This window comes from Aotus nancymaae, unplaced genomic scaffold (genome assembly GCF_030222135.1).
Source record: "Aotus nancymaae isolate 86718 unplaced genomic scaffold, 86718_ANA_hifiasm-v0.15.2.pri h1tg000057l, whole genome shotgun sequence".
Classification (NCBI taxonomy): Eukaryota; Metazoa; Chordata; class Mammalia; order Primates; family Aotidae; genus Aotus; species Aotus nancymaae.
In genome coordinates, this window is record NW_026988471.1 from 61503466 (window position 1) to 61520211 (window position 16746).

The 16746-nt window shown below is 36.2% G+C and overlaps 1 protein-coding gene across 9 annotated transcripts in view; it reads left to right on the top strand.

Annotated features, from left to right (window-relative positions):
• EHBP1 (EH domain binding protein 1) overlaps positions 1–16746 on the top strand; it is a 369328-nt gene that overhangs the window by 112719 nt on the left and 239863 nt on the right. For all 9 annotated transcript variants that reach the window (XM_012477186.2, XM_012477187.2, XM_064364167.1 and 6 more), the window contains exon 5: positions 269–322. In XM_012477186.2, coding sequence (XP_012332609.1) covers positions 269–322 — 54 coding nt within the window. The remainder of the gene's footprint in view (positions 1–268; positions 323–16746) is intronic.

Here is a 16746-nt window from a genome sequence, read left to right on the forward strand (position 1 = left end):
CTTAATGACTTATAAAGAGACTTGGACTCCCGCACAATAATAGTGGGAGACTTTGACACCATATTGTTAATATTCGACGGATCAACGAGATAGAAAATTAACAGGGACATCTATGATTTGAACTCAGACCTGGAACAAGTAAACTCTGCCTCTCTATTTTTAAAAGCTAGTAAAAGCTGAAAACAAGGCTATTTGTATTTTCTTAATTGGATTTATTGGACTAAAGACATGTATTTCAATTCAATTTCATGTTTTGCTTTTGTTACAGGATCCTCATGCAGAGGAATTTGAAGACAAAGAGTGGACATTTGTCATAGAAAATGTAAGCTAATGGCAAATTCCTTCACGTTTCACATTTTCAACTTTATATATGCATTTTTAAGGTACATTGGCATTTTGGTGGTAGGAAAAATGTTGCCTTATGAAAATTAAATAGTGATTTGTAGCTTTTGGAATTGTTTTTAGTGAAATGATAGCCAATAACAAAATTATTTGTAAGAAATGCTTTTATTAACACTGTAAGTATCTAATACCAAATTATATGTTTGTGTGTGTGTCTGTGTATATGTGTGTGTGTGTGTGTGCATGTGTGTGTGTATTCTGTTTGGATTTAAGTGCAAGCCCATGTCTTAGTCATCTTTTTATCTGTTCAGCATCTAGCATAGTGCTCGTCACGTTGCAGATGCTCATCTAAACATTTGTTGGATGAAATCACGAATGACCTTTGAAATCTTTAAAAATAAAGTATGTGGGCTGAGCATGGTGGCTCACACCTGTAATTCCAGCACTTTGGGAGGCCAACACAGGCAGATCGCCTGAGGTTCAGGAGTTCGAGACCAGCCTGGCCAACATGGTAAAACCTTGTCTATACTAAAAATACAAAAATTAGCCAGACATGATGGCGAGCGCCTGTAGTCCCAGCTACTGGGGAGGCTGAGGCAGGAAAATCGCTTGAATCTGGGAGGCAGAGGTTGCAGTTAGCCGAGATTGTGCCATTGCACTCCAACCTGGATGACAAGAGCGAAACTCTGTCTAAAAATTAAAAAAAAAGTATGTACTTTAACTCTTTATTTGGGTTGAGAGATCCTAGATTGGTTCCTTAATAATCGTCTTAAGTTAATTTACATGTTTTGGAATCCCAAGGGACTAGCAGGCATATAGAAGGTGTTCAGTAAATGTTTATGTACTTGGAATTAAGGAAGACAGGCCATCCAAATATAGTAATTAATAATGTAGGCTTGGAATTCTTGAAAAATCTGTCATATAAGGGAGTGAACATAGGATGAAATAGAAAATATGTTAACATTCCTTCTCTCCAAACATTTATTAATATATTAGATTCACAGAAATCTATTGATAATAATATAGATGGCAGCAGTCAGACCTGATTTCCAGTCCTAGCTCTTCTACTTACAAGCTCTGCGATCATGAGGAAGTTTCTTAAATTCTCAGTCATAAAATTTTAGGGTTGCAAGAAGATTAAATAATTTTCAGTGAATAGCTTTTACCATTGCAGTCATTATGACTCTTCATAATCATAATTGTTAAAGTTCTAAAATGTATTTATAACAGGTTTACCACATGCTTTGTGTCATATTCTTCCTTTCTATGCCTGACTTTGTTATAAATGTCAGTGACAAAAGGAGCTTTTTGTTTTTCCCCAGCAGTAACTGGGCCATTTTTAGGACTAAAGAGCTGAGAAGTTTGGTAGTGAGATCAAGTCCATTATAGATTTATTTTTATATTATAAAGTTATGAAACTTCAGAAGTATTGTGAAATTGCTATATTCTTAATGCATGGGAAAGAGCACAGATGTACATGTTATGACCAAAGCATTTAAAATACATTAACTCAAGAGAATACACTAATTTATATACTCTAGAGCAACTATCATAAATTATGAACTATGTCAAAAGGATGAGTTTATGTAATTAAACCTAAAACAAAACAAACAACACAAAGGAAGTACTGTAGTCTCACCTGGAAGATAGATGAGAATGGGGTAGATCTCCCTCTTTAGTTTTCAGGAGGACATTAATTTCTTTCTGCCAAGATCAACTCCTGTATAGTTGATCTATACCTGAGATTTGAGAGTAATTTTTTTTTCTACCTATCTAAGTGTATTAACTCTTTTTACCTGCTCTAGAAAATCTAGGCCAGTTTTCTGAGATGTGTGCAGAACTCCTACTTGCATAAGTAGAGTTAACAAGGGAAAAGTTTTATTTCATTAGTTTTTGTATCTACCACAATTTTTTTTAACCATACTATCTTTGGGGTAGTAGCTTCTCAATAAATATTTGTTGAAGGAGTGAGGAATAAGTATAGTTAAACTCTGTGAACTGTTATAAATCCTGTAAGGATTCTTTTTCAGAGAATACCAACATGAGTAACATCCATCAACTTTACTCAAGAAAATTTGAAAAGTACACCCTAGTGGCAGTAAAATAGCATGTGAAAGATCCATATACTGTTACAGTAGAAACTTCTCTGATAAACTTTATTGAACTTACGTGGATTATCTCATACTTTCCATCTTGTCTATAAAACATCCTGGTTTTAAGCCCACGTGCATCAATATGGTTAGGAGGCTACTCTCTGACACACTCCTACACACTTCTGTTCTTTTTTTTTTTTGACAGAGTCTCCCTCTGCTGCCCAGGCTGGAGTGCAGTGGTACAGTGTTGGCTCACTGCAGCCTCCATCTCCCAGGTTCAAGTGATTCTCCTGCCTCAGCCTCCCAAGTAGCTGGGATTACAGACACACACCACCAGGCCCAGCTAATTTTTTTGTGTTTTTTTTTTTTAGTAGATATGGGTTTTTGCCATGTTTCCCAGGCTGTTCTTGAACTCCTGGCCTCAAGCGATCCGCCTGCCTTAGCCTTCTTAAGTGCTGGGATTATAGATGTGAGCTATTGCACCCCACACTTCTGCTCTTATAAATGAGTTGTAAGTTGGGCATGACCCCTTATAAAACTTCTTAATGCTGTTGACCTATTACTGTAATTATGTAATTAAATTAGATATTTCATAGCTCAATGGAAATAATCAGTTTGAAGGATTATTTCAAGAATTGCTAATTGCTTTAGAAAGATTTGATAACAGTGAGTTGTTAAAAACTGCTGTTATATCTGGTGTGGATAATATCTTTTTACAGTTGTAAAAGTCTGGGGAAAATTTATAAAAATCTAGAAGGACTTTGCATTCAGATTTCAACTGTATTGTCCTTATGTCTTCTTTTAAAAGAAATTGAAATTTATTAATGATACATCGCAGGCATTGCTTATATGAGAAAAGCAACGATTAATAAAGTTATACTCAAAGAAGAGGCCTCCCCCTGCAAAAAAACTGGCGAATGAAGCACATTAATATGTCTTGAACAAAATTAAAAATTTTGAGTATTGGTATTTATAATTCTTCCCTTTAATTTCCCAACCCCTTATGCCAATTAGATCATTTAAGAGGGATTCTACAGTGAATGTATAAACAAGCCAATCTCATGAGATTTATCTGTATTACTATCTATGGGATTTAATAAATATTTTTAGGCTGGGCATGGTCGCTCACACCTGTAATCCCAGCATTTTGGGAGGCCAAGGTGGGCAGATCACTTGAGGTCAGGTGTTGGAGACCATCCTGGCCAATGTGGTGAAACCCCATCTCTACTAAAAATACAAAAATTAGTCACGCGTGGTGGCGCATGCCTATAATCCTAGCTACTCAAGAGTCAGGCCGGAGAATCACTAGAGGTTGCACTGAGCTGAGATTGTGCCACTGCACTTGGAAGGAAGGAAAGGAGGAAGGGAGGGAGGGAGGAAGGAAAGAAATGTTCTTAGACATTTTCGCTGCATTTTTCACGTATTAGTAGTTTGCTTTATTTAGCATCATCTAATGAGAGAGTTTTAACCTTTCAAGTAGATGATTCTGTATTCATTCATTCAGCAGCTAAATATTCACTGAGTAGTTTTTACTGGCACGTATTATATGCTAGGGACTGTTCTAGACAATGGAAATAGTGGTGTATAAAACAGATGATTCAAGATCAGCAACACAAAGGAAACTCAGTCTACCAAAAAAAAAAAAAAAAAAATTACTTAAGCATGGTGGCATATGTTGTGGTCCTGACTATGCAGGAGGCTGAGGTGGGAGGATTGCTTGAGCCCAGGAGGTCAAGGCTGCAGTGAGCTGTGATTGTGACACTGCACTCCAGCCTGGATGACTAAGTGAAACCCTGTCTCAAACAAAACAAAACAAACAAAAACCAGATAACAAGTCAACAACTCTCTTCTTCCTATAGTTTACACTTGTGTGTATGTAAGAGAGAGAGAGAGAGAGAGAGGATGAAAGAAGATAAAAATCAATGTATGAAAGATTTAATATGTTAGATAAATACATAATACATGCTAAATATATAGTAGGTTACATAAATGCTATGGAGAAAAAAGGAAGAGGGATAAGGATCCCCCATCTTTATGATTACATAGTTATAATGAGCCACTTTATTATTTTTAAGGCCTCCAAAAGAGAATTGAGGTATGCTTGTCAAATTTATTTAAAATATATTTTAATAAGAGAGCTGATGAAATGAATATTATAAGGTATGGGAAAGTTTTAAAATAACCTTGGCATTCTATATATAAACCTCTCCTAGGTTGTAGCTCCCCTCAGTGGCCAATGATGAAATTGACTCTTTCAGCTCATCATGGAGCAATAACGTGTTACAATGTTACAGGTTTCCTTACATTTTAATGTGCTTTCACGTTTCATACAAAAGAATTAGTGAATTTCAAAGAGCTAAACTTCTTCCTTTTATCTTTTAAAGTACGAGTTTTGTTAGAAATTCTGTTGATTCTTTTCAGTATACACTGAAAATGTATACTCTTTGAATGGAATTTTAATACCTTTGTTTTCTTTGCATATTGTTTCACAACCCCACAGTTAATAAAGAAATGTTGAGACTTTATCCATAATGTCCAATAGTAGCATTAGTAACAAAGAGTGAAGTTATATTTAATATAAAGTATCCCAATAAAACAGAAGTCTCCAAATACATATCACTGTAACAAATTTATTGGACCCTTACTATGTACCCAATACTATGTATAATAGAATGCTTTATACACATTATTTAATTTACTCATTATAATAACTCTGTGAGTCAGATATATAACCCTATTTTACAGGTAAAGAAAGTGAGGTTTAGAGAGGTTAAACAACTTGCCCACAGTTGTACAGCTAACAGGTAGGGATTTTATCCAGTCTTGTCTTTCTCTAGGGCCTTTGCCCTTAACCCCTACTGCAATAACTGGCTACCTTAATAAGAAAGATGAAAGGAGATCATTTGAAATTATAGAATCATAGGTAAGTTTTTAATCAGTCTACTGTAGTGGTAGGCCTGTGAAGAATATATGTATTAGATTAGTGAAGGTAGTCTTTAATTTTTGTTTATGTACAGTCTAGAAGTTATTTGAGTTAATCATTTGACTACTGTTGACTTTATAAAACGGAATTCTAGAATTTATCAGTCACTAGAATTCTTAATTTCTTTTCTCAAGGCAACCTTACTGCTTCTTTGTGCAAATTGAGATAATGCTACTTTCATTACATTGGTTCTCTTGTTTCTGATTTCTTTGTTTTGTCCGAACTTTCTTCTTTGGACCAGAAACTTTAGAGGTAATTCTGCCACTTACTGGCTACACAACCTTAGATAAGTCATCTAATATTTTATAGCCTCCATGTAGACATGTATAAAATGATGCTATTAATGTCTACTCCACAGGTTACTGAAGATTAGAAATAATATATATAAAGCATCTAGCTTGGTAAGGAGTAGCTATTTTTACAATGATTCTTTCTAGAGGACATAGAAAAATATAAAGGAAAGAAAACTAGATTTCTAAATTTTATTGTTGCAGGATTTTAGTTTTTCCACTCCTTTATACCACTTACACCTCTGAATGATTTCTAGGCTTTACCATTATCTCAAAGCAATGACAAGGTAACTTGTAACATCTCACTTGGACTAAACTTAAAATATTTTTGTTTTTTCATCTTTTGATTTAGGATATTTTCCCCTTATAAATTTAATATAGGATTAAGAACAAGTTTTTTTTCCCCTAAAAGTAAACAAATTCTGATAACATATTAATACATATCTCTGGGACTCATAATATGATATATGAATATACTTCAAAAATATAAATGTTTTAAGTTATTTATTTTGGGTTATTTACAATCCATTTATGTATCAGTAGTGTAAATAATCAAGAATGGATACTATAAAACACTAGTTTCTTTTTTATCTACTACAATAAAATAACATCTGTTCATCCAGGCAATTGACATTGTAGTGTTTGTTTGTTTGTTTTTATGAAGCCACAACAGTTATATTTAGAAAACAAAATTTTTTTCCCCTTTCTGGTGTTTTAGATTACCCAATTAAATCCAGAACCATTACATTTGTAAATTATATCCATAGGTTTTAGTTTCTTGTTTTTGCATTTGAGACAAGGTCTCGCTCTGTCACTCAGGCTAGAGTACAGTGTTGTGATCATGGCTCACTGCAGCCTTGAACTCCTGGGCTCCGGTGAACCTCCTGCCTCAGCCTCCCCAATAGCTGAGACTATAGGTGCACACCACCACAACTGGCTAATTTTGTGTGTTGTAGAGGTGGGTTCTCACTTTATTGACCAGGCTGTTTCAAACCACTGAGCTCAAGCAGTACTCCCATCTTGGCCTCCCGGAGTGTTGAGATTGTAGGCATGAGCCACCACACCCAGTTGGTTTTGGTTTTTAAAATCTAAAAAATTTTATTTTTCTGATTCCGTTTTTTAAAATAAATTAAAAGCATATTGATGAAAGGCACCAATCAGATTGAATCCATTCATTCATGTATTCAACAATTCTGCAGTGTTTTAATGTACATTTTCTATATGCCCAGACATTTTGTGGTTATTGAAGATAGACATGCAGAATTTTGATTTTGAGATTCATGATTTTTTTCTACCACATTTTTTTCTGTGAAATTGGGATCATCTTAATCTAGGATGTCCCACAGTTATAACTGGTAGTGTTTTTTTTGCTTTCTTATTGCTATATAAAATGATGATTTATCATCTTTAAACCAATGAAAACTTATAATTGATGACATAAGATAACCTGTCCTCAAGAAGCTTATAAACTAATGAAGTGTTAAAGAAGGAAAGAAAGAAATGCAAAGAAAAAAAAATGTTCATAGGGGGATGGTAATGGAGGTCAGAGTTAGGGAATAATTCCTGGAGGAAGTAGCTACAGAGTTTAGTCTTGAATAAAAAAGGAAGTTAGCCAAAAAAAGCAGAGGAAGGAAAGAAAGATAAGAGCAAGAGAAACAATGGTGAGTTTAGAGCAAAAATAAAAGAGGAAAAACAAAACCAACTGAAAACGTGAGCTCCTCCATTAAAGATTAATAGACATCTGCTTTTTGTTTTGTAACTGTTAACCCAATGAATTTAATAATAGGCATATGATTAACTTGGGTCTTCATCCTCCATGGAGATCAGTGGGACATCAAAATTTTACTTGGTGATACCTATTCACTATCCAGTCTTTCCCCTATTTCCAATTGTGATCAGTGAGATGGGAAGTTCAGCTCCTGTAGTCCCTTTTTTATTGCTGTTTGATGTTACTTCCAGAATACTTTTAAGTGAACAGTGATGGCTATTTTAATTATGTTAATTCCAAGGCAGATGGTTGGGCCTAATAGCACACGCCTGTCATCTTAACACTTTGGGAGCCGGAAGTAGGATTGCTTGAGCTCAGGAATTCAAGACCAGCATGGGCAAAATAATATAGTGAGACCTTTTCTCTGCAAAAAGTAAAAAAATAGCTGGGCTGTGATGATGCATGCTTGTAGTCCCAGTTATCCAGGAGGCTGAGGAAGGAGAATTGATTGAGCCTGGAAGGTTGAGACTGTAATGAGCTCTCATTGCACCACTGTACTCCAGCCTGGGCGACTGGGTGAGACCCTGTCTAAAAAAAATAATAATAAAATCCAAGGCAGTATTGTAAATGCTTCTCCCTGCTTTGTTTCTTTTGTTGGATTATGCTGAACAGGATTACTTGCCTAACCAAACTCACCTGACAAGATTACACCAAGAATAGAGATGATATAATAGCTCAAATAATACAATGTAAACAACATAAAATCACATTTCTGACCTTATTAAATTTAAGTTTGAATCCTTCTCCAAAATCAAGTCAATCTCTTGATCTTACAAAATAACAATTCTCATAAATTACTTCTACTTTTTCTTTCAGAGAAAAAAAGTATTTAAATGCTGCTTCTCTCTTTTAGTTGATTCAGTTATCTCCACCTGGTCCTACCCTTGACTTGTGGAGATTACTATAATTCAAGATAAGATTTGGGTGGGGACACAGCCAAGTCATATCATTCAGCCCCTGGCCCCTCCCATATCTCATGTCCTCACATTCAAAACACAATCATGCCTTCCCAACGATCCCCCAAAGTTTTAATTCATTCCAGCATTAACCAAAAGTCTAAGTACAAAGTTTTATCTGAGACAAGGCAAGTCCCTTCTGCCTATGAACCTGTAAAATCAAAAGCAAGTTAGTTACTTCCTAGATACAGTGTGGGTATGGGCATTGGGTAAATACACCCATTTCTAATGGGAGAAATTGACCAAAACAAAGGGGATATAGGCCCTATGCAAGTCCAAAATCTAATAGGGCAGTCATTAAACCTTAAAGTTCCAAAATGATCTCCTTTGACCCCATGTCTCACATCCAGGTCACACTGGTGCAGGAGGTGGCGCCTACCCTCTTGGCTTTGGCCTTGGGCAGCTCCACCCCTGTGGCTTTGCAGGGTACAGCCCCCCTCTAGGCTGCTTTCATGGGCTGGCATTGAGTGCCTATGGCTTTTCCAGATGCACAGTGCAAGCTCTTGGGGGATCTACCATTCTGAAGTCTGGAAGATGGTGGCCTTCTTCTCACAGCTCCAGTAGGCAATGCCCCAGTGGGGACTCTGTGAGGTGGCTCCGGCCTGACATTTCCCTTTTACACGGCCCTAGCAGAGGTTCCCCATGAGGGTTCTGCCCCTGTAGCAAACTTCTGCTTGGACATCCAGGCCTTTGCATTCATCCTCTGAAATCTATGCGGAGGTTTCTAAACCTGAATTCTTGACTTCTGTGCATTTACAGACCCAACACCACATGGAAACTGCCCAGGCTTGGGGGCTTGCACCTTCTGAGGCAATGGCCTAAGCTGTATGTTGGCCCCTTTTAGCCATGGCTGAAGTGGCTGGGATACAGGGCACCAAGTGCTGGACCTGGCTCAGGAAACCATTTTTCCCTTCTAGGCCTCCTGGCCTATGATGGGAGGGGCTGCTTTGAAGGTCTCTGACATGCCCTGGAGACATTTTCCCCATTGCTTTGGTGACTAACATTAGTCTCCTCAGTACTGCAGATGTCTGCAGTTGGCTTGAACATTAGTCTCCTCAGTACTGCAAATGTCTGCAGTTGGCTTGAATTTCTCCCCAGAAAATGGGGTTTTCTTTTCTGTCACATTGTCAGGCTGTAAATTTTCCAAATTTTTATGCTCTGCTTCCTTTTGAATGCTTTGTCACTTAGAAATTTCTTCTGCCTGATACCCTAAATCATCTCTCTCAAGTTTCAAGTTCCACAGATCTCTGGGGCAGGGGCAAAATGCCACCAGTCTCTGTGCTAAAGCATAACAAGAGTCACCTTTGCTCCAGTTCCCAACAAGTTTCTCATTTCCATCTGAAATCACCTCAGCCTGTACTTCATTGTCCATATCACCATCACTATTTTGGTCAAAGCCATTCCTCAAGTCTCTAGGAAGTTCCAAACCTTCCCACATCTTCCTGTCTTCTGACCTCTCCATATCTCTAGGAAATTCCAAACTTTACCACTTTTCCTGTCTTCTTCTGAACCCTCCAAACTGTTCCAATCTCTGCCTGTTACCCAGCTCCAAAGTCACTTCTACATTTTCAGGTGTCTCTATAGCAGCATCCCACTCTCTGTGGTACCAATTTACTGTATTTGCCAGCTTTTAAGCTGCTAATAAAGACATACCTGAGACTGGGTAATTTATAGAGAAAAGAGGTTTAATTGACTCACAGTTCTGCATGGCTGGGAGGGCCTCAGAAAACTTACAATCATGGCGAAATGCGTGTCTTCACAGGGTGACAGAAGACAGAATGAGTACCAAGCAAAGAGAAGAGATCCCTTATAAAACCATCAGATCTTGTGAGAACTCACTATCACAAGAACGGCATGCAGGAAACTGCCCCCATGATTTAGTTATCTCCACCTGGTCCTGCACTTGACATATGGGGATTACTACAATTCAAGATGAAATTTGGGTGGGAACATAGCCAAACCATAGCAGGAATTTAAGATATTTTTATAATCCATGGAATCAGTTCAGAGTAAGAGGCAAAATTAGGAATTTTAAGGGTGAAACATGGATTCAAAGAAAGGCCATATTTTGGTGGAACTGCTTCTGGTTATACTTCCCAGGTCTTCAAAGGTGTGCATCTTACTCCTTTACTACTAAGGGTAATTGAGAAGAAAAGTTGGAGAAGTGTTGAGGATTTGAATCACACTTACTAGCAGTGTAAATTTGTACTTTATATAATTTATCCTCTTTAGAACCTCTGTTTTCTCATCTACAAAACAGGGATACCTTACAAAACAATATCTAGGATTAGAAATGTTAAAAGTGTAAAAGGCATCTAGAACAATGCCTGGTGCATGGTAAGAATTCAGTACATGCTAGTAATAAATGGCAAAGAGAGACTTTACAAATGAGGGAAAAAATAAACTTGGAAGGAAAATTGAAGAGGGAATAGGAAATCCCTTGATTGATTAGGTTTTTGTTTTTTTTTTTTTTAAAAAAAAGGCCATGGAACTGTTGGATACAAGATTTAGAATGGAATATCTTTAACCCAAGAACAGATCTTTATAAGTACAAGGCTTCAAAACAGATGCATACTAGAGTATAGAATCACTTACCCAACCATTTAAATCTGTGAAGCCATCCTTCCTTCAATGGGCAGTCTGTAACTGCATTGCTATGCTGATGCCACAGCTAGCTGCTATCACACCAAGCATGGGCTTCTAACCTTGAATCTTGGGACTATTAGGGATTCATGCATGGATGAACTTGAGGATTGAAATATCTTTTAAGTGTGGGTCAAAGTCTGTTTATGAAGGTACTTAAAAAAAAATCAAAATCAGATTCAAAATGAAATCTTTGCCCAAACACTCTAAAGACCAATGCATATTTTTACAATTTTTCAAAAGTAAAGTGAGTGACATAAGAAGACCACATCTAGTGTGACTATGTTGTTACTTTGTAACTAACTTTACATAGTAGTCTCCTTTTTATCTTTTTTTTTTAACCTAGTATAGGTTTCGTAGACAGCAAAGGGAAGGCACTAACATGTACCTCAAGTAACATTTTAAAAATAATATTTAAAAGCTTAAATTTGTTAGAGGTTTAAATTAATGTACAAGTATACCTTTCATCAGAAGACCTTTAAACTAAAGGAAGTAGAGCAGTAACATAATATTTTTGCATTATAATAGACATTTCTATTTAAAGTTGATAATAAAATAGAAGGTATTTTAGTGGATCTCCAACATATGTCCTTGAAGATCAATGTAATAGGAGACTTCTGGGAGGTAAGGAAAATACCACAGCTTTATGCATTCTAGTTTCTATCAACTAAATAATAGTCTAAACTTTAACATTTATACTGAAATGAATTTGATGGCTTGTAATTTGTGTAGGTGTTATTGAATCACAATAGTATAATGCAATCTATCTTCTAAATTGCTAGAACTATTTAGCTTATTCTTACTTCCTGCTAGCTACCTTCAGGTGTCTTTTATATAGTTGAGAGAGAGACACTACCAAAGTTGATTTCAATTCAATTTTTTGCCAGCTGAAGGGAGGAAGCTGAAAAACATGACAGTCAGCTATCTAAACAAACCTTGAATAGCACATTACAGATGTTTAAAACCAGCAATGTATTTGAGCAACTTTTTACATTTATTTATATAAATTCAGCATTACTGTCACACATAAGACACTATAAATCTGCATGAGGCCTTTTTTCCCCGATGGAAAACATTAGAACAGAGCCTTGGTAATTGTTTTACAGTAGGGTTCTAATGACACTCCATGCTGTTTTGAGACAAGGTCTCCCTCTGTCACCCAGGCTGGAGTGCAGTGACATGATCATGGCTCACTGCAGCTTCTACTTCCTGGGCTCAAATGATCCTCCCACCTCAGTCTCCCAAGTAGCTGGGACCACAGACCTGTGCCACTATGCCTGGCTAATTTTGTATTTTTTTGTAGAGATGGGGTTTTTCCATGTTGCCCAGATTGGTTTCAAACTTCTGGGCTCAACTGATTTGCCCACCTTGGACTCCCAAAGTTCTGGGATTACAGGTGTGAGCCACCATGCCCAACCAACACTCCAGACTTTAATGGAAAAACATCTGTTTTAAGATTTTTTCAATCTGCTATTTTCAATTGTCTCTTTTCTTTATTTGTTCAATAATATGTAAATAAACTTCCCTAGTCTTATAATGGAATGAATTTTTGGCTTTCTAGTTTTCTGCCACACCAGCCATTTTGAAAGACTAATTAATATGTTGGAGATTGCTATATAATTATTTGCTCAAAGGCAACTATAAAGTAAATTACAAAAACAAAGAAACAAACGAGAACTTAAAAATCTATGTTAAATTAGTTCTTTGTATAGGATTGGAACTTTGCGTTATGTAATTGGGATTTAGGTGCATTTGTACTAACTGACAAGCAAAGGAATTTTTTCATTAATCATATCCTGTGAAAAGGGAATTGCTGATGTTCCAAGAGATGCATAACTGATTAGAGAAACTAAGTTTACATGTGCACTTCAGATCCGTTGTAGAAATTTACCAGCTTGAGGACAAAAAACTGTTTTAAAACACCTTTAAGCCCTCGAGAAAACACGTTTTTCACAACACTGTCTGTGGACAATCTGTTATCTACATTTAATTTTCCCCTTTTTTTCTATTCTAGTGCCTCATTAATCTTTAAAGTTTTTTCGTGATTTTTTTCCCTCATAATGTAGTTCTCAACTTTAAAAAATTATGAATTTAATGAAGTATTTTTGCCTATTTTGTCTCTGTGACCTTACATATATTTGATCTAATACAGATAGTTGATTCTTATAAGCATTGTAACAACTAGAAATTTATGAAATATAAAATATAATGTCTTGTTGTAATAGTCTTTGGTCAGTGACATGATAAAGTATAGTATTTTGATAAATCTGGTACTTTAGTCTAAAATAATTCAGTACTCAAAGAATATTCTTCTTTGCCTTAAAATGGACTTATTTTTAAACAAAAAGTATTTTGGAGGAATTCTGAAAAATACACAGGTATTTTGTAACTCTTCTTCCTATCGTGCCATTGAAATTTGTTTGACAGCAGCTGATATTGCCGTTGTTAGGAAATAGAAGAGAAGATATTTCTTAAGTTGCATAGTGGTAGCAGAATCAAGGAGAAGTTGTTTGTCTCCCAAATTTTAGGAAGCCTAACTATATTACCGTATTATTGTGACCATAAGGACCATAGACAAAAACCATGAAGACATTTGTATTTTATCTCTCCAGGTTGCTTCCTGTGCACATTAAACAAAATAGCCGCAATATATCCGTAGACAAGTTTCAGCTAGTGGTCATAGCAGGGGAGGAGGAGTTTCTCAGTATTTCACTGCATAACTTTTTTCCTGAAGTTATTTACTGTTCAGATTCTGGCAATCTGAATTGTCTTGTGGCATTTGTTAATTATTTCAATCAAGTCATTAGAATAAACCTGACTGGTCAAAACATTTGTGAATATACTAAAAGGAAAAGTATATGTTGAATGTGTTAATTATGTGTTTGTTGAACGGCTTAATAGAGAAGCAATTCTGTCTTTTTAAAAATCTCTCTATAACTTAAAAATTAGCTCTGCTTGTTGAGAGGCACAGGGAAAGTATCCTATTGCACCTTGTTTTAGCCAAAACTTCTTGATATAACTTTATTCTTGCTTTTCATCTCATGTTTTTGTCCTGAATTATGGCTTTGATTTTAAAATACTTGGATTTTTTATTCTTTTGAAAATAGGGTGAATTTAAATGAATCAGTCTAAATAACTTTGAAGAATTTCCCTTTTATCCTTAAAGTTAGGAAAAATTTAGGAAAGTAGTCAAATGATGTGACACGGATATAAAACTCCTAATTAAATCACTAAAAATCATGATGTATTTACTTTATATTAAACCTCTTCAACCAAAGAAATCAACAATATATGCCTTCCTACCTCTCTTGATATTTTCCAGAATTACATTTTTTTTCTTTTCAAACTGAAGAAGAGAAAGATTGAACATTTTATAAAGGAGACCATTGTTCTACTTAATTTGGGCCACAGAATGATTGTTGTTTGAATTTCATTATCCTGAGTACTGTGATATTGGTTATACATCTACTTCCTACCATTGGGGATGTGAAGAAGACAAAATCTTCATCCACACTTAGTTCTCAATCTAGCCAGGGAGGCAGATCTGTAAGCAAATGATAGAAATACAGTGAGGATGCTAAAAAGGCAGGTGTCAGGCCCCTTGAAGACATCCAGGAGCCTTATATCTATCGGGGCATGTGAAAGCCTTTATAGAAGAGTTGCCACATTAACTTGAAAGACTTTTAAAGGTTCACTCACCAGATAAAAGTTGTGCGAAGAGAATGGGGTCTGAGGTAAAGACAGAGGGAATAACCTTGGTAAAAGCACAGAGATAAAATTGCTACAGCTTTATACCCAAAGTGAGGAGAGCACTCCCTAGTTGAAGCTATCAAAATGAGCCCTTACTCATCTTGGGTAAGACTGTAGATGGCCTTGTATGCCATAACAAGGAATTTGAACTTTATTCTCGAAGGCTGTGGATCCCAAACTTCTGGATCTGTTAAAACATATAGATTTTCTGGATGTTTGACAATCACTTCTGGATCTATTAAAACATATGGATTTGTCCTCTGGACCGTGCGTGAATCTGATTCATTATTCCAGTAAGCTATCAGGAGCGATGGAAAAGTGAAGCAGAGTGATAATATGATCAGATTTGTATTTTAAAATAATCAGTTTTTACCTTTCAAACTTTTTGTAAGAAACACATTTTACATTATGGTCTAGCATACACATATGTACCTGTGTACAACTGAAACAATTCTTACTCTTACAAGTATTGTGAGATGTACTGGTATTTCCTGTTCTATCCTGATGTTTCTGAATGCTAGTTATAAACCACTAAATTGATTTTGCAGCCCATTAAATTGAATTCATCTGCTAATGAATCATAACCCACAGTTTAAAAAGATATTTCTATAGGGAATGAATTGAAATGTGCAAAACTGAAGGGCTTAAGATCAGATAGGCAATTGATTCAGTTATCCAAGTAATAGATATAATGGGCCTGAACTAGGACAGTGGCATTAGCAGATGTGGACAGAGGAGAAAAAGATTCAAATGTGTTTAGAAAGTAGTGGAATCACTTCTTAGTGACTCGGTTCAAGGGCTAGGCAGGTCAGAGAGCATAGGATGATTTCCAGATTTCTAGTTTGAATGTTTAGATAATTTGCTCTTAAGCAATAGAGAGAACACAAAGAAAGAATTGGTAGGAGTGGGTTGTGGGAGGAAAAAGATACCCAGAAGGCAGTTGGATATATCAGTGATTCTTTTCCCAGTCAGATTCCTTTAAATTTTATTTATTTTTTCTTATTAAAATATATACATTTCAAGGCTCTGTCTTCTCCTTCACCTTTCTTATACAACCTACTTTTTCTGACATTGGTTTCCAGTATTTTTATGTGAATTGCCTAAAATATTTTTAAACTTTCCCCTTATGCTGTAAACTACTGTAACACCAATCCAGTCTTTTCCAGGACATATAACTCCTTGCCCAAAATGAAACTTAAGAAACTTTTTTTTCTAAACCACATCATCTTTTCCTAATCCATCAGAGGCAGTGATCTCATTTTTCTGACCTTTCTGCTTGTTGTTACCATTCTGCATTTCACAGCTTTGTGGGTATTAATTGTCTATTGCATTCCCATATGTAACCAACTAAATATTGTTATAAGCAGTGCAGCAGTGCAGATTGAAGTCTGCTGACGATCCTCTGGAACTCGATAATTTTCTGCCACTTGTGATTCAGTTTAATAGATTAGATTATAGTCATATTAGGGTTTGGCTGGGCAGTTCTGGCTTTGAAGTCTCTCTTACAGTTATAGTCTGAGGTGGTTGGGATAGAACATGAGGGAGGAAGGACTGGAGCCCATTAGGTGGACTTTGTCATTTCATGTGTTTTCAAGGCCTCCTCATTTCATCTCTTTGAGTGGGTTAGTATGGAGTTTTTTCAAGGCAGTTGGACTACTTTCGTGGCAGCTAAAGACTTCAAGAGTCTAAAGACTTCTAGCTCTCCCAGTGTAAGTTGCATCACCTTTTTGACTTAGCCTTGCCACAGTGTTACTTCCTCATTTTGTGTTAGCTATAAGCCAACCACAAACCTGCCCAGGTTCAAGGGGCAGGTGAATTATACTCTACGCCTTGATGGGGAAGTGGCAGGGCTCTAGAAGAAAATGTGGGATGAGAAATATTTTTGTAGGCATTCTGCAATAGCTATGTAGAAAATATGTAA